At 52.0% G+C, this 20,885-nt stretch overlaps 1 protein-coding gene across 1 annotated transcript in view; it reads right to left on the reverse strand.

Annotated features, from left to right (window-relative positions):
- Positions 1-20,885, reverse strand: part of ASTN1 (astrotactin 1) — a 150,023-nt gene that overhangs the window by 72,814 nt on the left and 56,324 nt on the right. The window contains exons 2-7 of the mRNA XM_075002662.1: positions 15,899-16,086; positions 8,468-8,861; positions 6,699-6,872; positions 6,194-6,301; positions 1,127-1,276; positions 754-921 (exon numbers count right to left, since the gene is read on the reverse strand). Of these exons, the coding sequence (XP_074858763.1) occupies positions 754-921; positions 1,127-1,276; positions 6,194-6,301; positions 6,699-6,872; positions 8,468-8,861; positions 15,899-16,086 (1,182 nt within the window). The remainder of the gene's footprint in view (positions 1-753; positions 922-1,126; positions 1,277-6,193; positions 6,302-6,698; positions 6,873-8,467; positions 8,862-15,898; positions 16,087-20,885) is intronic.

The raw sequence follows: 20,885 nt of genomic DNA on the forward strand, positions 1-20,885 counted from the left end.
GGAAAGCTGCTGAACATCGACAGCAAGTACAGGTTTCCAGAGGCTGCTGAGCTGCTCTGAAAAAAACCTCACAATTCTGAAGGTATTTAGGTGAAACAAATGGGTGTTAGGCACCTAAATACTCCTGAGGAGTTGGGCAAAGCTGCCCTCTGTGCTCAGCTTCTGCACAGTGGCAGGAACCAGAGCGCCCTACCATGCCTCTCTGGCTGCCGGCACCTGCCTGGTGAATGGCAGGAGAGACCCCCTGCTGCCACAGCGCCAGGCCCCCCATAATCCTCCTGGTGGTGTTGCTCAGGGGTGGGGCCTGCAGCGTGGGGGAGGAGCTGTTATAGGCCCCGCCCCTACCATGATGGTCGGGATCTCCATGAGGTCCCAGCTGCTCCTCTCTCTGCGTCATCTCAGCCCCTCCTTCACAAGTGCTATGGGGAAAGAAGGGATCCCTGGCAGTAACTAATCACCAGGGGACAAATCAGGGATCTAATCTGAATATGCAAATCATCAAACCCTTTTCTGACCTGGGCCGGCAAGTCCCAGCAGGGTGCTCAAAATGGCCACCACACCAGCAGGCCAACAGGACTGTGTCGGGGGCTGTGACCACAACCCCCTGGCCAGTGCCTGGCACTCACTGCACTGGCCTGTACATGGCTGAGTCTGCTGCCATGCAGCTGACCTCCGGCCTGGCTGACAGACCCCCAGGGCCCATCCGAGCCTGGAGAGGGAAGTTACCCTGGCCTCCCCACCGAGCCTCCCTACCGGTTTCCGGGTCGCACTGGTGTTCGCATGGGTCCAGCAGCCGTCGGGCGCAGAGGTCCAGCACCCAGGGCCCACTGGAGTTCTGCTGGGAGAACAGCACGACCTGGGCCGGGTTCAGCCAGTCGCTGGCGTCCAGTTGGCTGCCCTCCAGCAAGATAAAGCGGCTCCCTGCCAGAGAAACACAGGTTGGGAAGAGCAGGACGCAGACCTTCCCCGAAACAAGCCCCCGCCCCGGCTCCCTGGAGCCAGTTACAAGCACCCACAGGCCACACTCAATCATCACCAGCTGCAATTGGCATCACCAGCTGCAATTGGCAGCTCCTCCAGCCTAAGCTTGGGGGAGGAGCTGCTCTGGGAACGGGGCCACGCTCACCGTCGGCAATGAGGTGCTCCGGGACGTGCAGGGTGATCTTGACGACGAGCGGGCAGCTCACGTGGGAAGAGCACGCCAGGCTGATCACGCAGCTAGTGACGCTGATGAGGGTCAGAGTGGTCTTGTTGACGGGACTTCTCGGCGAGCCCACTGAAACGGCAGCCGACAAAGACACGGACGGCCGAGACATCAGCCCCACTGCAGCACCGGCCTCTGGAACATGGGCCAAGGAGCCCCTAGCTCCCCCGCTCCCACGGAGCCAAGCAAAGAATACCCTGGAGGGCTCAATTGCCCCGGGGAGCCCTGACCTCACAACCCACCCCTCACCTTCAAGGCGCAAAGGGGTCACAATCCAGGGAGTGTGCATTACTCTCTGTCTGGTTGAGGGTGCTTTCGTGGCTTTGTGGTATCCGAGTGGCTTTGCCCTGCAATGGCTCCCGCAAGCAGCCACGCTCTCCGTTGTTAACCCATAACCTGCAGGCCCATGGCACTCCACACAGCGTTAAAATCGGGGCTGGGAAAGCTGGTTGAGCCGTCCCTCTCTCAAGCACCCGCTCAACAGCAGCAGCCCCAGGGGTACCAGCTAATCCTGCAGCTTCTGACCCCCTATCACTCAGAGCTACCGCGATGCCCTGGCAGTAGAAGAGGCGAGTCTGGGTCGCGAGGAGGGTAGCTCAACAAAACCCAAAGCTACAACAGACCTCAGAATCTTTCCAAGGGTTCCAGGCACTTATGGCTCCCAAGATGCTGCCTTGCTAAGAGCCCCAGGTCCCATATTGAGGGAGGAACCAGCTGGGTTAGGTTCACAGCACAGAAACCCCCCCGAGTGCCTCCCCCCGGCAACGTACTCCGCAGACCAAACCCCAGACCGTCATCTTATCCCCCAAAGGCAGCCACTCTTGGGATGAGCACTGCAGAAGGATGGAAAACCAGCACACTGCCCTACAGCGAGCGGAGGAGCTATTTTGGGAGATCACTCTTCTCCCCACCCCCCCAATCCCCTGCCAAAAAAAATTAGAAAACCTCTTCCGAAAAGTGCCCTGGCCCAAATTCTGTGCTCCTCTTGGGCCCCAGAAATCCAGAGCAGCTCAAATGAGTTCGTTCAGCGAAGCCACTTTGGACGTATACACAGCAGAGAGCAGAGTTTGGCCCACCGTGTGCTTATGGAGGATCATTCCTTGCCTCATCAGCAGTCTGTATCTTAGTGCACATCCAGAGTCTTTCCAAACACCGTTGTGTGCATCAGTGAGTTCTACAGACCGCTGTCAGTGCCTTTATCTGCCAGCACCTCAGAGGTATACAGCTGAGTATTCAGTCAAAAGAAGAGAAAGAGAGTGATCAATTTGCTTTTCTTTATGGCTTGGATTCTGTACACCGCGAATAGGTGCTGTGAGGTCTTTGATGTCCAGGGCTTTTAATCTCTGCCCTGAAGCACCCAGGCACTGCAAAATCTCGCTTGGTGCTGAGTTCGCCTGTCTCCGAAAGGCAAAAGACTGTGTCAGGCGGGACGCCTTATCAAAGGGATCAGCCTCAATTGATTCCTGCTCTGAATTTCACCTGCTGCATTTTTAAATGGTTACAAACTAGAGGTGAATCTGGAGAAGATGAACAGGCACACACCAGGGGAAGCTATGAGGCCTTCATGACCATCACCAAGGCACCTGATGGAAGATTCAGTCTAGAACTTTACCTGATGCCAGAGCTCATCAGCTAATTAACGGAGTCGAGAGAGACCTGCCTGTGTATTCAGTGAAAGGAAGACTGGAATAAATTGCCTAGAGCGGATGTAGAATTTCCATCCGTGGAAATATTTAAGAACAGGTTGGATCAATCTCTTATACCTGATGAGGTTCAACAAGGAAAAGTGCAGAGTCCGGCACTTAAGACGGAAGAATCCCAAGCATTGAGACAGGCTGGGGACCGACTGGCTAAGTAGCAGTGCAGCAGAAAAGGACCTGGGGATTACAGTGGATGAGAGGCTGGATATGAGTCACCAGTGTGCCCTTGTAGCCAAGAAGGTGAATGGAATATTGGGGTGCATTAGGAGAAGCATTTCCAGCAGATCTAGAGAAGTTATTACTCCCTGCTACTCGGCACTGGTGAGGCCACATCTGGACTATTGTGTCCAGTTTTGCCCCACCGGGGCATCGACAGGATGCGGATGCACTGGAGAGGGTTCAGTGAGAGCAACACAAATGATTAAGGGGCTGGAGCACATGGGGAGAGGCTGAGAGATTTGGGCTTATTTAATTCGCAGAAGAGAAGAGTGAGGGGTGATTTAATAGCAGCCTTCAACTTCCTGAAAGGGGGCTCTAAGAAAGAGGCAGAGAGACTGTTTTCAGTGGTGATGGATGGCAGAACAAGGAGCAATGGTCTGAAGTTACAGAGGGGGAGGTGCAGGCTGGCTGTTAGGAAACACCATTTCACCAGGAGGGTGGTGAAGCACTGGAATGTGTTGCCTATAGAGGTTGAGGTGCTGTCAACAGGCAGAAGGTAGAGATCCATCCTCACCCTCCTGGCCCGCTCCACAGCATTTGACAGGGGGAACAATGAGATTCTCTGGCCCCCCTGAGAGAGGTGGCAGGGTTCCTGAGCGGTGCATGGGCAAGGTCTGGGCTCTTCCCGCAGGGACACACCCAGTGAGACATGAAGGGGAACTGCCCCCGTGATACCTCTGAGTCTGCTTATGCCTGGGGAGTCACTCCGAGCCAGAGAGTGAGCTGAGTCATCAGCAGCAACTACCTACAGGTCCAGGGATAGGCTCCATGCCATTCAACAGAGTTTAGCCTCTGCATGGACAAGGACCCACGCTGGTGGCTCCCAAGGCTCCTAAAGGAAGCAGCCTCTCCCATCGACTCCACTTCGCTGCCGGGCTGGGAACATCCCCACTGCCGGTAGTTTCAACAGACTGTCCCTGCTCCAGATCCAAACATTGCTTGGCTTCTATCAATCACCGTGCCCCTCACTCCGCCCTGGCCTCAGCCAGCCGCATGCGACTCGGACATGCCTCCGCCACCAGACCTCTCACTTGCGAATTTCCACCAGGACCCGTTCTCTCTCTGGGCCCTTTTAAGAGCCACATACAAACACGTGGAGAATGGGCCACATGACGTGGCACACATGACAGCAATCCACAGATGACACACAGCTCTAACGGTGCTTAGCCACACACGACCACACCGCTGCCACCAATATGGCCCAGGGCTTGCAGGAAATCAGCTCCTAGGGGAAGAACGGCTGGCTGAAGATGCACCCAAGCAGGGCAAAGGAGATCTTCAGAAGATGTTCACAGCCCTGGTGCTCTCTTCTTCAGTTCAACACACACATCTACAATTGGCTGGGAGACACCATCCCATACCGGCAGACAATGAGCTACTCTCCACACCTTCATCATCTCTCGGCACGACTACAGCAGCGTGATAGATGTGGAGAACTTTAAAGAAACTTCTCCTAGTAAAGACACCTCAGAAACACAAGCCACCGTGAGCATGCCAAAACTGTCCTCCACTTTTCACCTTGGTTTCCCAGAAAACTACGAGGCAAGCTTAAGGTGGCTTTCCTTATCTCCAAGGCACTGCAGGGGTTGGGTACCCAGGATAGCTAGCTGCTGTATAAAGCTCAGGGACAGACAGGGGTCCCCTCCTCAAACACACTGGCACTGAGTACATGAATGACCTGCTCCAGGAAGTAGAAAGCACTGAAAACCTGCCCAGGCTTCAACCTGCCTCCTCCACCACAAACACAGAGAAACGTGCAGAGAAAACCCCAAAAGCTGACACACACCTCCCGCACCTCAAAACAACGAGAGACAGTGCACTGCTCACTTCTCCTGCACGGGGAGGGAAGGAGAAGACAAACCATGCGCAATGGACATTAGACTACACCAAACGTGACTAAGAACCCTGGCAAGGGCGCGGAAGGCTGGGCGCTCATTTTGAAAGTTCAGGCGAGCCAAAGAGAGAACAGCAGGCCAGGCTGTGAGCATCACGGCCGAGGCTAACGACAGGGCGGAGAAGGAGAGAGCGAGAGAATCTACAGTTACCAAGAGAGAAGCAGCCGGTGACAGGGAACTAGCACATTATTGTAGTTAGGGACAATGCTACCTGTTAGCAGTTCAGCCTCATTTTACTTTGATACAGAAAAGTGGGTTTTTTTACAATCATTTCTCTCGCTTCTTTAAAGCCGGACCCAGGTGCCTTCTCTCTGTACACGGCCCTTTGTGGGTGAGCAACGGTGCGTTTATCGTCTTTCCATCTGGCTTCCCCTTTGCGCCGGGGACCGCTTTATTAAAACAAACAGCAGCACGACGCCAAAGAGGGAGGCACAGGGGCTAACCAGGCAGGCTTTGAAGCCCACTCCTCATGAATATACAACAAATCCAGAGAGAGGCCAGCAGTGAAATTTGCATGTATTTCATCCTCAGCTGACAAGATCTCCCCAACAGCTCTGTGCAGCCAGCCGACTGGCTGGGAATTACACACCAGCACCTCCAGACCTGGCTTCTTTTCATCGCTGACCCCGCGTTCAATGGCAAATCACGCCCAGCGGCAGTGTTCACGTGGAAGGAGACAGAGCTGTAAGGCTTTTGGTAGAGGGGTACTGCAACCAGAGAGCCACGCTGACAGCCCAACCCTGTCCCAAGCCCACCGACAAGAGTGGGGGGGAAAGGGGAAGTTACTCCAGGCCGTTCCAACTCTCTGCACACAGCTCTGACGCCGGGTGAGGTGGGGGCGGGGCTGATTGCCTTAAGGCCCGCCCCTTTTGCCTTTGGTCCCGCCCCTTCAAGCATCAGGACCCAGTCCCTCCTCCGACTGCGCCCCCAGGGCCGTGGTGGCAGTTGGCCCCAATGCCCCGGCCCAAGAGCTATCAATGAAAGTTTTGTGACTGACGTCAGCAGGCGCAGGATTTGGCTCTGGGTGCTTACGTTAGCTCTCCATCTCTTCACCCGGGACGCCGTCCCGCAGCGCGAAAATGCCCCTTGCTAGAGCCCAGGCCCAGCCCAACAAAACATCCGCTTTGGACTGGGAACCTCCAGCCCCTCCCCACCTCCTGCACACACACACCCACCTCGGCTGCGCCGCCTGCTCCGGGAGGGGTCGGTGTAAAACGTCAGTTGGGGGTCGGTGTCAGCCTCCGTCCCAGAGTCTCCTTCGGGGTTCAGAAATGCCGAGCCAGCTGCAACGCACAGATAACAGGGTCGCTTCCAAAACTGCACTTCCCCACCTGCTCCCGGCATAGCCGCCCGTTGCTTCTCATTGCCTTGCAGTAGTGCCGGCGCGCAGGGCCTCGTTGCGCCAGGGGCTGTACACACACACTCACACACCGTCAGGTGTGGCTCTGAAGAGCTTACCAAGCGAACCGACGGGGGGCGAAAGGGGAAAAACTGGGGCCGACACACCCGCCCAGGGAATCCCAGGTGCTCCATCCACAGCTATCACCAAAGCTGGCTCTGGGGAAGGCACGACCCTTGTTGTGGGAAGGCAAAACCCTTGGTGCAAACAAAGCCTGAGCTCGGCTGATGAACGCCCCTAACGCCCATGGCCTCCCTCCGCCCCAGAGAGCCACATGGTACCTCGGGCTTTGTTATTGATCCGCTTCCGCTGGCTACTGGAGGTGTGGGGCAACAGGGTGGCCTGCTGGTGGTTGGAGTCCACAGGGCTGGTAGCAATGATGTTATCCTTGTATTTGTTCATCAGGGACAGCTTGGCATTGTCGCTTCCTGAGCGGGAAGAATTCAAGGCAAAAACTTTCAGCGGAAAGACTAAAAAGAGGAGGGGGAGAGAATTCATTTCTCAGGGTCTGGCTCCTTCCCTGGGAGCACGAGTGATGTCTTTGATGGCCAAAACTGACCAGGGTCCCTACGGGGACCAGGGAGTAGGCGCTGATGCTGAGGTTTCTTTCACTCCAAATGAGAGAGCCATCTCCAATCCAACCAGCAGCATGGCTGCCCACCTCACTGCTGCCAGGGTGAGCTCCACCAGGTAAGGAGAAAAATCCCTGGCTGGCCTGCAGCTTGCAGGAAGGGACATAATCAGCTGGAAAGAGCCAGGGATGAGAGAGAGGAAGATTCAAACTCTCCCCCGCCCCAGTGAGAAAAACTGCCTCTTGGGCTGGGCATCGGAAAAGCCCCATTTTCCACGAGCATTAAGGCCCACCGGCACTACAGCAATAAGTGGGTCGGGAGACCAGCTTCATGCTTGACGTAGCCCTGACCCAGTCACAGTCACAGCTGGGATCTGACCAGCCTGAGGGCTGGGGTTCAGCTTTTCAAAGCTGCACAAGATATTTCACTGCACAAACCGGGCAGCCAAATCCTTGGACTTCCTGGGGATCCACTTTAGATTCCACCCACCCCCCTCTAGCCGCTGTACAGCCTTCTCAAGGGCCCACCCATGTTGGCACTAGGTCTTGTAGTCCAAGAGGAGGCCCCGCTTGTATCAACCGGTTGTTAACTCTGGAGACTACTGATGACCATTTCGACATCAACTATCTCATTGCTGGTCGCAGGGGAGCCCAGGCAGTGACTAGGAGAGGGGTGGCCAGTCTGCCCATGGCTCTTCGAGCTGTCAAAAGCCTCTGATCAGCATGCTGGGCGTGACACCCGCCCGCCCTGCGCACACACCCCCACAGCTTGGTGGTAGAAGCTTGTGGTGGCAGCAGTGGTGAGCTGCCTGGAGGTAGGGGCATTGGGCTAGAGTGGGGGGGTGCCTGTATGTGGGAGAGGAGAGGGGGTTGGGTTAGACCAGGGGCCACTGGGCGTGCCTGGCTCTACAGGAGGGGGGAGGGCATTGCGCCGTGGATTATATGTAGTACCCAGAGGCACTGAGACCTCATATTGGGTGAGTGAAGTCTCTGCTCTACAGCCTCAGCTAGCCTTAAGCTCATGCAGTAGAGCCCAGGGCTTTTGCCCTGATGATCGCAGGTTCGATCCCTGGCGCTGGCAACCTGGGTCTGTCGGCGTTACAATACCCTGATTTTTATACATCACCTCGATAGATAAAAATAAACACACAAAGCATGGCTCTTTGCACTCTACCCACGGGGGCTCTTCCCCTCTATTTGTGGCTCTTCATCCCAAACCAGCTGGCCACCGCTGGGCTAGGCGAACGGCAGGGCTGCACACTCACGGCCATCCCACGTGCAAGGGCACCCCAGACGAATAGCTCTGAGACCGAACCACACCCGCATGGGGACGGGGGTGCATACGTATCCCACTGCAGTCCAACGTCAGCAATACACGCAGGGCGCAGGCTCCGTCCGAGGGCTGAGCTAAAGCCCCCGCGGACAGGAACAGCAAAGCGCCGGAAGGGTAAAGCCCTTCGACCCCCTCCTGCCCCGCACCTGGAGTGAGATCCATGCCCGGCTTCTCATTGCAGCCCTGCAGGGAGTCCAAGGTCCGGGTGACCTGGCTGGCGAAGTCCTCGCCGCCGTTCATGCACTCGCGCTGCAGATGGTGCCGCAGGTCGGTGATGTCGTACTCGTAGCCGTCCAGGATGGGGGTCTCGCGGATGCTGAGCGTGCCGCTGGAGTTGTGGCCTTGCACGCGGGCGTTGCGCAGGCTTTCCCGCCCGTGGCCCCCGATCAGCACCGAGGGGATGTAGTGGATTTCGTTGGCCGCCTCGGCGCTGGCGCTCTTCTGGGGCTGCGGCACCCGGCGACGCTTGCACCAGCGCCGGCGGGTGTAGAGGATCATCACCAGGCACAGGATGGAGAGCAGCAGGGCAATCATCCCCCCCTAGGGAAGGCAACAGAAGTGGAGCTCAGACTCAGGGCTCAGAACCGCAGCCGGGCACCGGGAGGCGCAGCTACGCGGACAGGGAGATCGGCGGCGGCCGGCCCAGCTGGATGGCCAGACCGGCAAGGAACACGTGGCCCCACGGGAACTGCAAAAGAGATTGCGCAGCGCTCCACTCTGGACCAGGCTGAAGGTCACACCGGCTGCTGGCGTTGTAGTTTGGGGTCTTATACAGTGACAAGGGCAGGTGTAAAAACCCTCAGCCCCGGCTTTCATAGAATCCTGGACTCCTCGGGCCAGAAGGGACCTCAGGAGGTCATCGACTCCAACCCCCTGCCTAAAACAGGGCCAACCCCAACTAAATCATCCCAGCCAGGACCAGGTCAAGCCGGGACTTAAAAAACTCAGGGAGGGAGATTCCATCACCTCTCTTGGAAACACATTCCAGTGCTTCACCACCCTCCTGGGGAAATAGTTTTTCCTAATATCCAACCTAGACCTCCCCCTCTGTAACTTCAGACCATTGCTCCTTGTTCTGCCATCGGTCACCACTGAGAAGAGTCCGTCTCCATCCTCTTTAGAGCCCCTTTCAGGAAGTTGAAGGCTGCTACCAAACTGCTCCTCACTCTTCTCTTCTGCAAACTAAATAAGCCCAAGTCTCTCTGTCGCAGAGGTCAGATTTACTGCCAGTAAATGGCCCTCCTGGCAAAGTTTTCAGTGCCCAGGTAGGGGAGGGGACCTCTTTTACTGGAGCGGGATATGCCTGTCAGTCAAAGAGACAAGTTTTTCAGCACTTCCTCAAGTTGTGTTTCCAGCACAAAGTGAAACCATGTCCACCTGGGGCAATTTTTACCAGCAGAAACCGACCAGTTTAATGATACTGGCACAACCCTAGCAATGTAATCCTGCCAGTAAATCTCTTTGACCTTCGAGCCAGTCCCTGCCCCAAAATACTTCATGGTCTACCCCAGTGGTTCCCAACCTGGGATCCACGAGGGCCTTGCCGGGGCAGGGGAGAGGGGGAGGCGCTGTGAAAAAAAATAACCAAGATATAAAAATGATCACAGAAAACAAGTTTGAAATAAATGGCCAAGTTACAATCAATTATTATTTTAAAATGAAACATCTTCCAATAACATTATTAATTCCTGTCTGAAAAAACCCCCAACGTTGTGGTTTCCTTTTTCATTTAATGAAGTGCACAGAGCAGTTAGAATTGGCTTTGCAGGGGGCCTGTGACCAGTTTGGGGAAGAGGTGACTGCGGACCTGCCCTAGCGAAAAGGTTGTGACCAAACAAGCCAGACAAAGCGCCCTTTGCTGCTGCAGCCTGCAGATAAGGTTGGAGAGGAAGGAGCTTAGTTTTGCTGACTGTGCTGGCCCTTTGTATCTTGCATGCCAAGAGCAAAAAATAAATAAATGGGAGGCAGTGAATAGTGGCATACCCATCCTTGGCCACTTTCCCTCCCCTCCTTCTTATGCAAGAGGTGATCTTGATGAAATAAAATAATAACCATCATTTGCTCCATTAGGACAAAACATTAAGGGGATTATTGAATGAGCAACAGATAAAGCAGCTGGCAGGGGCCTCTAATGGCTATTATGTGTTAACCCTCTTCCATTCTAAGGATAATGGAGAAGTAGCAGCCCCTCCCTTTCAAATACAAATTCTGCCGAGGAAGCGGAGGAGCAGTCACTTAAAGGGCACTGTGGTTAGTTGGGACGTAGCAGTTCCATTTTCGGGGTTCCGTTTATTAACCCCGGACAGCCCTCACCACGTCATGTCATCGCAGAACTGGGCAACGGATCCCTAGCGAGAGACCTGTTACGGTGCTGCTTAAAAGTGGTATCCAATTCCTGAGTGGTCAACGGGGTTCTGAGTTACTCATTAGCAAGGACATATCCAGGATTCACGAGGATCATTTTAGGGGCATAAAATCTGGGGATCTGGCCACTGGGGAAAATAACCAGTGTGCATGTGGGAGAGATTCTCCAGACAGCAAAAAGCTGGCATAGTAACTCTACGCCACCCCCTTGCAGGCCTTGGCCTGAAAAAAATTGGAGAGACGAGATGGCATAGCTCTCATGCCACTTAACACTGGCTCTCCGAAGCTGCTGGAGCTATGATGTATGCAGTTGCATTATATCAATAAGCCACTAGATGCCCCTCTTGTGTTACATACAGTTCAAACAGCATGTGGTCCTGGTAAACAACAGAGACCAAGCTGGCACACAGGTTATGTGGAAATCTGTTTGTTTATAGTTGCTGTCACGGGTGTTTCCTTAGATTAACATTTCCTATTCAGGAAAGCCCACTGGGCTCTTTGATTTACGCCTGAGAACTGGTAGGACCCTGGCTGGTTCAGAACTCAGAGAGCGATAAAGGTGGCACAAAATATTTGCACCTCCCCCACTTCCTGCACTAGTTGGAATGGAGAATCAGGGTCCTGCACTTCTTTCCAGGAGGGTGCAGGAATCCAGTTCCGTGTCCTGTCGGTGAACTCAGATTCCATTCCAAGTGGGTGTGGCGATCCAATTCTAGTTTCAGCTCTTCCCGGTGACTCTATCCAGACAGCAGAGCAACGGTTGCTATAGAAATTCCTAAAATAGGCAGAGCTTTGAAGCATTACTCAAATGCGGACAATTTTACAACACCTAACCGCAGGTCACGCTCACAAGCGTCTCAAAAAGATGACCAACATCACCACTCTTTGCAATGCAGGTGAACTGCAAGCAAAACCAGCTGGCGTTCAGCTTTAGCACCACCATGGCCCTCTTGACAGATGTAGCTTCAAGGGGTCATTACTTCATTCAAACCTCACCAGCTGGCGAAGGGGAAATGTTCCCTGAACCAGCAAAGCACATTCAGATTTGCTCCCATTTCAACCCTTTCAAGCTTGCGGGAGGAGACAAGTTACCAAGTGTGACATCATTCTATCAAGCTCTCATTGGCTGCTCCTGAGGGGCGAACGCTTTTAACAGCCCAACCGTTCTAAGGTTCACACCACACCCGACCGGGAGGTCCTGGGCAGAATTCCAGAGCCCACATGACCCTCAGCTGAGAGTCTACCATCATCATTGTACTTGTGACCTCATTCACTCCGGGGTGAGAAACCAGGACATTAGCTCCTCACTGCGCTCACTTCTCAGGGTTTCAAGAATGGCCTCAGTGGAGACCGAGGGGTGGGCAATCACTTCTGGTGGACAGCCAGTGCAAAATTTTGGTAAGTGCTCAAGGGCTGCGCTTTTCTATGGAGGGGATATGGGGTTTGGGAGGAAAGATGGGTGCAGAGGAGAGCTCAAGGCAGCAGATGAGGGAGCAGGGGAGCGTGTGGGGTCTGAAAGGGAGTTTGGGTGAAGGAGGGGGTTGTTGCCTGGGGCAGGGGTATGAGTGCAGGAGAGGATTCAGGTCTGTGGAAGGCTGGAGAAGCGGGGCGCAGAGTCTGGGTGCAGCGCCAAAGAGAGGCTCTGGCGGGGAGGCACTTACTTAAGTAGTTCCTGGCCAGCAGCACTCACAGGCAGGCTCCCCTGCCTTCCAGCATTCCCAGCCGACTGGCTGGTGCCTGTCACTCAAAGGGCTTCCTGCTCTTCCCCCACCCCCAGGCAAACCTCTCACGTCCTATTGGCTGAGAAGCTGAGAGATTTTTGCTGGGGGGCAGGGACAGCATGCAAAGCTCTCCCCACCCCTAGGGGCAGGCCGCAGGCCAGACTAAATGCATCCAGCCCCCGGTGTAGATGCTCCAGAATTTCCAGTCTGATCACAGCCCAAACGATTCCCAGAAGGAACCCCTGCACCGAGCCAGGTTCTGCTATCCATCGTCTGGCCGCTGAACGGACGTCTAGTTAACCAAACTGTCCCGTGCAGGCCAGCCCAGCTGCACCGCAGAACATACACTGGGGCTTGCAGCTCAACCATCTGTGCATGCCCACAAGTAGCCCGCTCCAGCATCTCCTCCAGAGATCGCAGACCATCAAATCACTGAAGTACTTCACTTCAGACATGGAAATGGTCCCGCTAACTTCCCCGGGACCACTCCCGGGGTTAACACTGCAGAGGTGCTTCAGTGCCACTCTGCACCAGAGCCTGGGCACACAGCCTGATGGTCACTGCGCTGGTGAGGCAGCGACCCTCAGGCTGGTCCGTTTCCAGGCAACAGTCACCAGGATCTGGAGTCCTCCACCATCTGGGGGTGGGGGGGGGCCAGATCGGCAGCTGGTTTAGCTCCATGATGAGGATGAAAGGATGGGTGCAGTGGAGAGGCCAATCAAGGACATCTGGATTTAAACCCCAGTTCACGCAGACTTCCCCTGCTACCACATGGCCTAGGAAGGGAACGTAGCAACATGACATACATTACTACAGAGAAGTGGGTCTTACCCACAAAAGCTCGTTACCGAATAAATAAACTTGTTAGTCTATATGGTGCTACAGGACTGCTTGGGTTTATTCTGTTGCTGGTTTTTTGTGACGTTACAGACTCAGACTAATTAACATGGAGACAGTGACAGGACTGGGGCTCATCAAATTGAGGGGATATTCCCATCTCTGCCACTGACCGGCTAGCTGGCCTTCAGCGAGTCACTTCACTGTCCTGTGTGTCAGTATCCCCACCCATAACAGAGGGACACTGCGCTCCTTTGTGGAATGCTTTCAGACTGACTGATGAAAAGCGCTACAAAAGAACCAGCTATGGGCTTCACCTCTCTTGTCTGGCACCCTCGGGATCTGAGCAGTACCAAATCAGAGACTTTGACAGATGACAGGAGGTCGGTATTGTCTAGCACATTACCAACACTGCCACTGCTTACAGGGCTCTTAGAAAACACAGGGGTAAATCACAGCTAAATAACAACAAACACAGAACACTGAGAGCCAGGACTGTCGCTTGCAAACAAACTTTATGGGACCCCGGGACACTTGACCACACCCGTGACAAGTAGATGTCTGGTTCACTAAAATCATACTGGACTATGGGATTTGCCTGACAAGAGAGTTCGGATTAGAGAGGCTCGAGTTGTGTTATCAGCACCTTGGGCAACTCATCTCATCTCCCCAGCTGTAAAACCAGGATCGGGCTGTCACGAAGGGCTCAGATAGTACCGGGAAGAGGGGCACATAAGTAACTCGACCGACAGACTAGTGCTCCCCTGATGTACAGTAGCTGAGGCAGCAGCCCATGTGCCAGGGGTAATTTTTGACAGTTAACACACAGCCTTTTCGGGAAAAGCGGACTCAAATGTTTCCAGTTTGATTTTACCATTTATTAATTTTTCTCCGCTAATCAAGCACAAAAGCTGGAGGAGCCGCTTGGCCTCGGGCTGCAATCTGGAAGAGATATTGACGTTCTCATTAAAGCAGGCTTCATTAAACACCCCGTAGCAAGTATCAGCAGCCCATTGTCTCCAGCTAATTATCTTCTGCTGGCAAAGGAATTGCTACTGCTCTCCCCATCATTTAAAAAAAAAAAAAAAAAAAACCCACCTCATGAACACCAATCTATATTTTTTCTGTGTCCCCTTTGGCTCTGCTGAATTCTCTTTGTGGAGCTTCAATGGGGAAGGGAACAGGAAGGCAGTGGAGGGGCAGGGGAGGGCGAAAAATCCACAGCACGCTCGAGGGACTCGTGCTTGTTCTCATCCATGGGCACTCCTGGTTCTGCTGGTGTCAGAAAAGCCATGGGGACAAAGCACTGAAGAAAGAAGAGCCTCAAGGGATGGTGGGATAACAGGCATAGCAAAGAGAGATGCCTGGGACCCACAGGCGCCGTGGGGTACAAAATGGGAGGGTTCTCGTATTTCTCCGATTTAGGCAGAGTTTGTCCTGTTGGATCTGATTATTGGGCCACATGGACAAGTCTGCTTCGTACGCCGTGGCTCCGAATCTGGCTAGGGCCAAGCTAAGCCCAGAGCAGCCCCATGGATTCTGGAGCACGAGCAGCAAAATCTAAAGCTGCTCCAGGGGCCAAGATCATCTTCATCCCCTGGAGTGGCTTCCTATGAACCCATCCAATTGTCCAGTGTAACTGGAGTGCTGTGTTCTCTGGCCTTGCCTCCTCTCTCATCCCACGCCCCTGGGCAGCAAAAAGCAACAGCATAGAGACGCATTCCTGGTCATCTGTGCCCAGGGAATCTCCATTGCAACAAAACCCAGAGGCACAGGGCGGGTGGAAGAGGGAAGAGAACCGTCTACTTTGCCTCTGCCACAAGCTCGGCAAGAGGGTGTAAATATACCAGAGACACCACCAAATAGAACCATCTGCAGCTGGGAAATGGTTTTCCCACCCCATGAAGAGCCAAGGTATTGAAAAACACTCCTCTCCCAAGCTGGGCCAAAAAACTCGAAACAGTGAAAAAATTCTGCAATCTGAACATCCAAGATACTGTCAGTTCCGGCCTCACTGAAAGGTTTTGTTTCCGTTTCCACCTGCCTGTTCTTTGAAACGGTTTTTATGTCCCAGCTTGCCAACAGTGTAGCGTTCTAGAGCAGCAGCTCTCGAAATACGTTCAGCAGAACCTGGCTGGTCCGTGAACAACTCACAGGTGTGCCGCGAGCATTTGGAAAAACAATCCAATGGTCTATATTTTCTGTTATTGAAACTAAATACAATGTTACTACTTCATTGCTATGATGCCCAATTAAATTACTTCGTTTTAGTTTTGCCGTATATGTTGCTGGTTGGGGTTTTTTGGTCTGCCAACCACTTTTTTTTGGAAGAAAATTTTCAAAGGTGTTCCGCATAAAAGACATTATTGCTTGGTGTTCCGAGTCTCCAAAGTTTAAGCAACGCTGCTCTAGACTGTGCCTAGAGGCTGGGAACGGCATCATTATCAACGTGCATTACTGGTAACAACCACCACACAACACACCTGCCCTCCGCAGAGGGCTCCGCACACGGGGACTTCAGGGAAAGTGGGGGATGCAGGAAATTCTCAAAGGCTGGATATTTCCACTGGAAGCCAATGGGAGCTGGGCACCCATCGTGGGCCTCCCGCTGAGCAGAGAATGGCACCACTCCTTGGAAAGTGCACCCCCACGTACCATGACGGAGATGTGGAGGACTCTCAGCTCCTCTTCTGCTGATTCAGACTGGGGCTCCTCGGTGGGGTCAGCCCCAGGCAGGCTGGGGACACCATCTTGGTGGTGGATGTGGAAGAGCAAAGTGCCATTGTCCAACCACTGCTGCCGCCAGCGGACCAGGGGGATGTCCTCTGTGTTCCCCGAGATCTCTGGGAAAGGAAACAGACAATGCATGAGCAGGGCTACAAGTACAGAAAACTCACCGGACAGCCAGTTGACCTCTTTCTCGGGAATCAGTAACACTGCGAGTGACCTATTTCAGGCAGGCACGCTGGCTGGGTATACATCACGCAGACCACAGACTTCCCTCCTCCTAGAATCACTGCTGTCTCACCCAGTGCGTGCTATCAATAGCCCTTATCATCTCAGGGAGTAAATACATGGCAGCTTCCCTCTTCTGAACTGGGGTGTGCGTACACTACCAACTGCAGGTGCACGTACATAAGAACAGCCACACCACATCAGACCAAAGGTCCATCTAGCTCAGTACCATGTTTTCCAACAGCAGCCAATGCCAGATGCACCGGAGGGATGAACAGAACAGGGAATCAAGTGATCCCTCTCCTGCCACCCATTTCCAGCATCTGAGGCTAGGGAAGCCATCCTTACCCATCCTGGTTAATAGCCATTGACGGACCTAACCTCCATGAATTTATCTTGCTCTTTGTTGAGCCCTGTTAAAGTCCTGGTCTTCATAACATCCTCTGGCCAGGAGTTCCCCAGGCCGACCATGCGCCGCGTGAAGAAAAACATCCTTTTGTTTGTTTTAAACCTACTCCCCACTCCACCACCAGAAGTGGTGACCCCTAGTTCTTATAGTATGGGAACAAGTAAATAACTTTCTTATTCGCTTTTTCCACATCAGTCACGATTTAATAGACCTCCATCTTATCGTCCTGAGCCTCCCCTTTTCTAAGCTGAAAAGTCCATCTTTTTAATCTTTGCTCATATCACACCTATTCCAAACCCCTCATCATCTTGTTACCCTTTTCTGAACCTTTGCCAATGCCAAGATACATTTTTCAGATGAGGCGACCACATCTGTGCGCAGTATTCAAGATGGGGATGTACCAGGGATTTACACAGAGGCAGTAAGATGTTGTCTGTCTTATTCTCTCTCTCTTTTAATGATTCCTAGCCTTCTCTTTGCTCTTCTGACTGCTGCTGCAGCTTGAGCGATGCTTTCGGGAGACAGCTCCTGAGAAGCCAGTCTGTAACCATTGTGCAGATCATGAGCTACGTGACCAAAAAGGGTTGACAAGATATTTCCGGCCCCAGAAGACTGAAGAATGTAATTAAATCCCTGAGCCTCAAGGAGGAGATGCAACAGCTACTCACATAGGGCTCAAAAGGCAAACCTGGAGGCCTGTGTTACATTTTCCCCCTCGTACAAAATGGGCTCCCCCAGTTTATAATTCAAGCCTGGGTGTGCTGAGAATGTTATTTGTCCACGGAAGAGAGGAGCTGAACGGTAGGGCGTGCACAGGGCCCAGCAGGGACACATTTTTAAAGGTGTTAGGAGCCACTGATTTTAGTGGGGATTAGGTGTCTAAACTACCTGTAAACCTGGCCCTCGGTGTCTTCTTCCCCTTCTGCATCTCCACCAGAGCAGGGCAGAGTAAGGACTCAGTGGTCGCTTGGGCAGTAGCCAGTGGCAATCCATTGCAGTGGACAAGCCTGCAGCTGTGTACCCCTGGCATCTCCCCGACTCTCATGCCCTCAGCAACTGGTACCCTTTTCCAGACTGGCGTTTAGGAGTGTGACCCTGTGGGCTCTTTGCAGGCAGGCCACTCTCTGTCCACACGCACCCAGCAAAACGGCAACGTGCAGCACGAAGGCCGTATCATGCATCTTAACACACAGTGCCAGAGCTGCTGAAGTGCTCTGCCTTCTCACAGAGGCCGACAAAGCCGCACAGCTAACAGTGATGCTCCGTTAGCTCCAAGGGGCGCTATTACAGGAGCCAAAGGTTGTGAGTTCGATACCCCATGCGGCACGTGGGCGCTCTAGCTGTGTTTCCCGCACGCAGGCAGCCACAGCAGGATAGATGGGGCTTAACCACAGTTTAAATTAGCAAGCAGGAAACTGAGATTCAACTCATTGATTTTAATTTTGTTTTCTATTTGTACTTTGTAGTTATTTTTTGAAGGAAAGATTCATTTACACCCATTGGCAAAATCAACAACCTGTTTTAAAGGTTACAAGCAAATAAAGCCTTTATACTAAATATAATACTTATTTTTGCTAGCCAGGGGGGATATACTATGTCTACACACACGTTCACATATGCAGGTGTTTTCTTTAACATACATTTCCTATTTATTAGATCACGTAAGATCCATGTCATGTTGCAGCTGGGTGGAAACTGGTATTCAATTACACAAGTAAAAATAGCCACACTTAAGTGTTTTTTAAGAAGAAACTGTTAAACTTTCTGGATACAAAAGAAAAAATATTTTGCAGTGAAAAAGAAACTGTTTTGTTAAACAAAAGTCTTAACTCTTACTAATTGGCATGACTAGGGGACAACCTTTCAAACGTGTTTACGACTTGGTCTACACTAGGCAGATAAGTCGATTGCAGATACACAATTCTAGCTATGGTAACTGCAGAGCTAGAATCGACTTATCGGCAATCAACTTACCTGGTCGTCTAAAGAGAGGGAGGTTGATGGGGGAGTTTCTCCCATCGACCTCCCTCACTCCTCGTGATATTGGGACGCACGGGGTCGACTGCTGACCCCAGGTAGTTCAACTTCACACAGGTCTACCAGGCCAGGGTTCACCTTCAGTGTAGCATGGACATACCTTAGGTGACTAAAGATGCTGATGAGGGTTTCAACAGTGTCTAAGCTGGTTAAGTTCCTAAAGCCCATTGAAATCAAGGGGATTTACTTTAGGGGCCTAAATACCTTTAAAACCTGGCCCTGTGTCCTTCAAATGTTCAGAATTAGTAGCTTTTCTCTTCTGCCATCTGCTTTTTATTCATAGATTAGAAGAAAAAAAAACACTCTGCTGCTTTTAAACTCCCAGTCGGATTCTCAACTCTGAAGGAACAAATCTAAATGAAGACAACTGGCTCTCTGCACCTGCCAGCTACACTGAAATCAAAAGTAATTCAGGCAAAAAAAAAAAAAAGAAAAAATCCAGAAACTGAAAGTACTGACTTCGGAAAAATGTAAATACCAGCATTCACTCCACTGGAAAACTGAAAATAATAGAACTTGATACCGTGTGACACATTTTTATAAAGCTTGAATGGACAAAAAAGTTATACAATGTTTTTCCCCTAATTCTGTGTATAATTTAAAAAGCAGCACCCTGCATCTCATTAAAATTTGACGAAAGCTCATGAATGCAACATTGTTTTAATCATTTAAATTATTTTAATTGAACACAGCAAGTTTCAGCCTTAACGTAGTCTGTCATGATTCCACATTTAAGGGGTTTACTTCTGAAAACAAAAATTTAAATTTTAAAAACCCAATTTAAATAAAAGCTTTGATTTTTGAAACAGCTTAAATGAGTGTTTTTTTCCACTCTGAGCCATAACATTTACACATTCTCTCTCTCGCTCGCTCTCTGTCATCTGCTTCACACAGAAATAAAGGCAAAACAGTCAGGAACAAGGATTATTACATGCTAGGAGACTTCTCCCCATCCTAACCCAACAACTCAGCCTGTCCACATTATTGAATTGTCTTTCCCACCAAGCATGCCAGGAACTTCCAAGGTCACCCTGCTCTTGGTGAAAACCTACCTCCCTTTCTCCCCCCACCACGAAAGAAATACTTTGCTGCTTTATCTGCCAGCTTTGTCTCCTCGTCATGAGTTCTGGAGTATGATTGGTGTCTCTCCACCAGACCCCCACCACTGCGCCTCCATGTGAAAAACTGTGGGTGGGTGAGATGCAGGGGAGAATATGAACTGAATTGTTTTCAGGCCTCTCAAAAGGTTCACCTTGGATTTGGTGTCAACTTTTTGGAGTATCCAAACCAGTTTACCTGCACAGATTAAGAAAGGTTTTATGTGCTCTGGACACCACCAACCCATGCCCCACGTCTCCTCTTCTCTTCTTCCTTGTCCTTCATCCACAGCTTTGTGCAACCAGCTGGCAGCCTGGATGAGGTGATCTCCCAAACTACCCCCCCATGTGCCACTGGAAAGGAAGAGTTGGCAACAGGCATGAAGGAGGGTACGAAGGGCAGTGCATGTGTCAGACCCTCAGCTGGTGTTGAATGGGTGGAACTGTACCTGCTCGTGCCAGCTGACAAAGACTTGCAGCAGGAGGGCAGAGTGAAGGCGTGGTAGGAAAGGAGTCAAAAACGACAGGAAGGGGAAAGAGTAATCTCAAGGTGGAAGTTGGAAAGATACAGATGAAAGCCCTGCTCCCTGTGCCACTTCCATTGGGTCTGGGAAGTGACACTATCAGCACAGGTGTTAATTTCTAACACCTACATTAAAAAATAGCCTGCTTGAGTCAAGAGTTAATCACAGTAGGGAAGACAGCTAATTATCCTCTGAAGCATCTGCCTGGTATCAAATGTGACCTGCGTCCTTAACATTGACAAATCAATCTAGCCAAAACGTCGTATGTTAGGGTTTGTGTAAGAGCATAATGAGTAGAGAGACAGTAACGAGTCCATTAGCACATACCCCAATGTTAAGGCAGGAAGAGACCAGGGCTTCTTATGGTCATTTCGTTTACATTAGAACATGGTTTTATTAGTGTGTTAGCTGTAAGGTCTTGCTTCTTATTTGCATTACAAGTTAAGTCGTGCTTCTTATCTGCCTTATCTACACTTAAGGGAAGATTGACACGTTGGCAGTCAATCTTCTGGGGGCTGATTTAACGTGCCTCATGGGGACATGCTAAATCAAACCGCCACTGACCCTGGCACTCCTGGCAGTCACCAGGAGAAAGGGAAGTGGATGAGAGAGCTTCTCCC

The sequence above is a fragment of the Carettochelys insculpta genome, chromosome 9, assembly GCF_033958435.1.
Source record: "Carettochelys insculpta isolate YL-2023 chromosome 9, ASM3395843v1, whole genome shotgun sequence".
Classification (NCBI taxonomy): Eukaryota; Metazoa; Chordata; order Testudines; family Carettochelyidae; genus Carettochelys; species Carettochelys insculpta.